General features: G+C 43.6%; 1 protein-coding gene across 1 annotated transcript in view; it reads right to left on the reverse strand.

Moving 5' to 3' along the window:
* Window positions 1-4,227: 4,227 nt before the first annotated feature.
* Window positions 4,228-5,000, reverse strand: part of lrrc38b (leucine rich repeat containing 38b) — a 17,460-nt gene continuing 16,687 nt past the window's right edge. The window contains exon 2 of the mRNA XM_036532375.1: window positions 4,228-4,487. Within this exon, the coding sequence (XP_036388268.1) occupies window positions 4,240-4,487 (248 nt within the window). The 3' untranslated portion in view covers window positions 4,228-4,239. The remainder of the gene's footprint in view (window positions 4,488-5,000) is intronic.

Raw genomic sequence — 5,000 nt, forward strand, 5'->3', positions numbered from 1 at the left:
AGCGGGTTGCTGGTTCCAGCTGGAAGTGGGACTCAGGACTCCAATTTACGATAAGAAGTCCAGACAAGTCAATGTCAAAGTAAGGATGCATGAAATCCAAAATGGGTGGGGCTAGCTCATTGATTTGAACCAATCATAGTGAATCACGATGGAGACCAACATCTTTTGTTTGACTCATATAAGTGATTGCCAGCACATGGTTGCCTCACTCTATCAATCACAGAGACCCTGTTTCCTGGATTGATGTCAGTCTGATGTACACAGATGAAATCCTTTGTAAAATGTGAAAGATGGGTCAGAAAAGCCACAAATTACCTGTAACTCACCCCAAGGATGACGACTGAACTTAAGCAAATTATCTGCATGCTCATCTGTGTTTCATTCTAAAGATGCAAGCAATTTATTGTCAGCATCAACTTTTCAGTAAGTGCATGACTCATCTCTTAACATCCATATTAACGAAAATTAAATTAACACAGCCGCGGTAAGCAGGCTTGTCTCCTTGTCTTGAGGTTATTTCAAAGGCAGCTCTGAGTTCCACTTCCAGATTTAACCAGCATGCTGCCCAGCTTGCCGTGAGGGTTACCTATGAGCTGTCTGTGGGTTCAGCTGTGAAACTGAACACTTCTGACAGGACCGAGAGCAGATTTATTAAGCACGGACTCATCTCCAGTTTAGGGGATGGAATCCATAACAGTATATTAACATTTATGTAGGCTTTCATCATGGATTTAACATGATGTTGAGAGCTGTCTCCATTTCTGAAAACTGCACTGCATATAATCTCTGATGAAGATGAGGAACTACATTTTCTGAGCACATTTAGTAGCACATAACATTATACATTACACAGAACAGTAAGTATCGGTAAACCATAGTTACATTTTTTTCAATAAGCTTTAGGTTTTCATTGACATCAACATTTTGTGAAATGTATGTTAACAATATCAATGCATTTTGAAATCATTCATAAATGAGCACTTCTTATAGCTGGTCTACATGGTTTTATTCCTCAGGCTGTTAATTTTCTGCACGCCAAAACATAGTTTCTTATTTCAAAAAATATTTCTTATTTTAAGATTACATAACTTTGAACTGGGATACGTAATATCCATTTCAAAGGTGTTTTGGACTGAATTAAGGGTTTGTTGTAAAAATATGGGGCTACAGAACATTTTATGCTCCAGCACTGAAAAGGAACAAAACTACCCTCCACTATCCATTCGCCTCAAATTTACACTCAGAGAGAACATCCATACCTGTGTAAAAAGCCCTTTCAACCATAATCAGGATAATTCAACGACAGGAGTCAGGACTATGACATCTCTACATTAAACAGAGCAGTCAGACACCATCACCAGGGACAGGACGTCGTTTTATCTGGAAACCCCAGTGCAACAGTAAAACCTCCACATGCACTCTGTGAATCAGAGTCTCCTCCGCTCTAACACAGTCTGAAAGGTGTAAAGTCAGTCCACCCATCTGACCCCAGCCAGACCACAGCATGTCAGGGTAAACTACATGTTGGACAGACAGACAGACAGACAGAAGCAGGGTTCCATTATAAACAAAGATTCGAGCCACACAGGGTTGTGTGTCTGCCCATCAATCTCTGGTGCTGCTGACTCAGGTGAGCATGTTCTGTTCTTAACAGACATGACAGACGCATGTCATTTGGTTACCACTCCCAGTCTAACCCACCTTCAGCCTCCTACACCTGAGACCCTGCCTCCAGTGAAAAGCCACAGTGACTCTGGTAAGAGTGGGATAATTTCAGATCACGCTTTTCCCTTCTGCCTCAGACTATGGATCTTATAACATTCACACTGAAAACAGTAGTCTTGCTTGCAGCTACAGCCCCCTTGTCTACCATAAGGACTGTTCATGGTAGTGAGATGTAACCTGCACACTGAAACATATATATATCCCCTCAAACACCTGCCACTTATGATGTAGTTTAAAGACAAGCTACAAAAGCAAGGAGAGTATCCAGCCAGACACCTCACTCACTGTTAGGTGGTTACAATTCCACAGCAGTCAGAAATGAAAATGCTGTTATCAGCTGAAATCCACTGTGTAAAGCAAATTGTTATGTAAATTTCAGCAACCCTGGGAACGTCACTCCTTTCCTGAACAAAACTAAAGCAAATGATCAAAAATGTTTTGGTCCACTACTGAGCAAATGCCGAGATCAGACTTCCACCCGGTGCTGAAAAATGTCAGGTGTACTCTCAGTGGAGCAGTTGCAGGCAGGAACAGTGACCTGAGCGATTACCTCAAACAGGCTTCCCTCCCCTCTGTCTCTTTCTCACTCAGAACAAACCCAGCACTGGAGTCATCTGTGATTTACCGTATAATATCATTTAACACCTATACCTAACTGCATTATGAAATTCATTTTAATATTTATTAAAAATAAAGTGAGGATTTGTATAGGAAACATAGCGGATGGTTTTGGTTGGACATACCAAACACACCAGCAGGGCTTAAAGGACAGTTGATGCGGTAAGTGTTAAATACTTGGTCTGGTATATTGGGCAAAGCACTTCCTTTGGGCTGCATTTCCTCCTGCTGCATTTTCTAATCTGTGTTTTCCAGAATGAATGTGAGTGTGTCTTTATAGAATCCCTGAAGATCAGGGCTAAGGATTGCGTTAAGGGTCACGCTGTCATTTCCTGGTAAATCGCAGGTCCTGACAGTTATTCAGACATGCATTCAGTATTATTTAAACATACCTATGAAAGAATTACAGTGAACATCATGTAAAAATCTATATCCATAACAGAAATCATAACATACAAGAGTTATTTTTTTTCCTTGAGATGCAGGAATAAAATTCTAAAAATGTATCCATGTCACTGTTGGCGTGTCAAGGGTAAAAATCATTTTGGAAAGTAAATGCAGAAAGTTCCTTTTCTTGGTCGGCATGCTGTCATGACGAACACATCTGCGATCTGAATGTCTGCTGGTGTGATCTTCTGCAGCCGCTGTGACTTTATATAGCATCTGTTTACGCACATAAAGGCTAACCACCTCGACTCATTAGTTAGTAGAAGTGGGAACATGTAGGATGATATGATAAATAATATGCAGCTGCATACAAATGAATGTTGCTATGAAATGCCATATGACCAGATCCTGCAGAAAGCAAAAAGGCCATTCTGAGCCCCTGCGCTTTGCAGACTCAAGCAATTCCCAGTAACCGAATGGACTGAGAACCTGTGAAACTCGAGTTCATCATGATCCCTCTCCTTTTAGCTGCTACCCCTGCCATCACCTTCTTCCATACACCACACAACAATCCGTGGGCTCTAATCCAAGATATTTATATATATGGTATTACATATACTGTAAGATACGATTCTCAAATTCTAACAGAAATTTTCTGCATGCAGGAACTCGTTCGGATCTCCCTTGGAAAAGAGACTTTTATCTCAACAGGACTTACCAGGTTAAATAAAGGTTAAATTAAAAAAAAATTAAAAATGGTAGGGAGTTTAGGAGTCTCTTATTTCCAAGAAAGACTGATAATTTTGTTGATTGACAATTGAAAACCTGGCAAAGGAAACTGGTTTAATTGAAATAAATATACTATTATAGCAGGTCCAAATAATGAAATCATATCTTCTCCCTCGTTTGAGTCTTCCTCTGCATGTCTTACTTACTGTTCCATTCATTCCAACTCCTTATCTCTGCATCTGCAGCGGGAGGGACATGGTGCTGCTCTCCTGGCACATTTCAGAAACATCAAAGCCTCGTCCAGAATATAAATGACAGCATAAACTGAACAGAAGGTGTCATAAATCTCTAACTAGAGGATCGTTCACAAGGTAAGACATACTGGACACTGAAGTGCTGGAGGACCCTTCTAAAGGGCAGGACACTGAGGAACCTCTTCAGAACCTACATCCCTGGCAGTTTAAACACTGGCTGCAAAAACCATGAGCTGTACTAGACTGTACGCACCTACAAAACCACTCTAGAGAAATACCACGGAGCCAGCATTCCTAGCATGGCCTCGTCTTTCGGTCTTGTGACTTCAGCAACGTTCACACCTTTCATTGGTGTTGAGTGCCGCCTTCTGTGACATCACAGAGGAGGAGTGGCCTCTTCCTTCAAACACAGACAAAGACCAGCCTCCCTGGCAGACAGGATTTGATATGGTAAGGGCACTGTATGGCTGTCTCTCTCCACCCCGCAGTCGGGCCTCCGGGCGAGCGGGCGGGTGGGTGTGTCGGGTCACTCCTCGTTCTCCTCCTCGTCGCCCTTCACGCCCTTGCTCCAGCGCTGGAAGCAGTGCACGGTGGAGGCCAGGAAGAAGCTGGCCATGATGGCGGCCACGGAGACGGAGATGCCGGAGAAGATGATGATGAGGAAGTCGGTGAGGGTGAGGCTGGCCTGGCACTCCCGGAAGCTGTCCTGGGAGAGCTGGCTGAGCGCCACACGCCGCCCGTCCGTCGGGAGAGAGCACTCCATGCCCTCCACACCTGCAGGGCGAGATTGGGCGTCAGAGGACTGGCATGGACACGAATCACTGCTTTACAGGGCCAACGCAAGCATGGATGACTGGAGCAATGAGTAGTTCTGCGCTGGCAGGTAGCACATTCCAGTCTGCTGGTGGGAGGGAAACTCACCTCACACCACCTGTGTGATGCATGGCAACCATTTTGCACTTGGACACGCATGTCAGGAGTAGATAAAGTACCCTTACTCAAGAACATCAGATTCAGAAGTGGGCCGGTTCTGCATTTGGCTCTGGCTAAATTTTTTCATGACCTATTTGCTTAGCTGTTGCCCTTTAAGAGTCATACATACAACTGTATGTTAAAGGTATCCAGGACACATTACCCCGCTTAAGGGCATGGCACTGTCACATTTGGTATATGAGTCTGCAATGGCCTGGTCACTGCTACATACAGTCACCATTCCCAGAAAGAAGGAGAATGCCCCCTCCTTTTGAATCCAAGGTCCAGCCTTATCAATGAGGTCCTCAAACACGT

The sequence above is a fragment of the Megalops cyprinoides genome, chromosome 6 (assembly GCF_013368585.1).
Source record: "Megalops cyprinoides isolate fMegCyp1 chromosome 6, fMegCyp1.pri, whole genome shotgun sequence".
NCBI lineage: Eukaryota > Metazoa > Chordata > Actinopteri > Elopiformes > Megalopidae > Megalops > Megalops cyprinoides.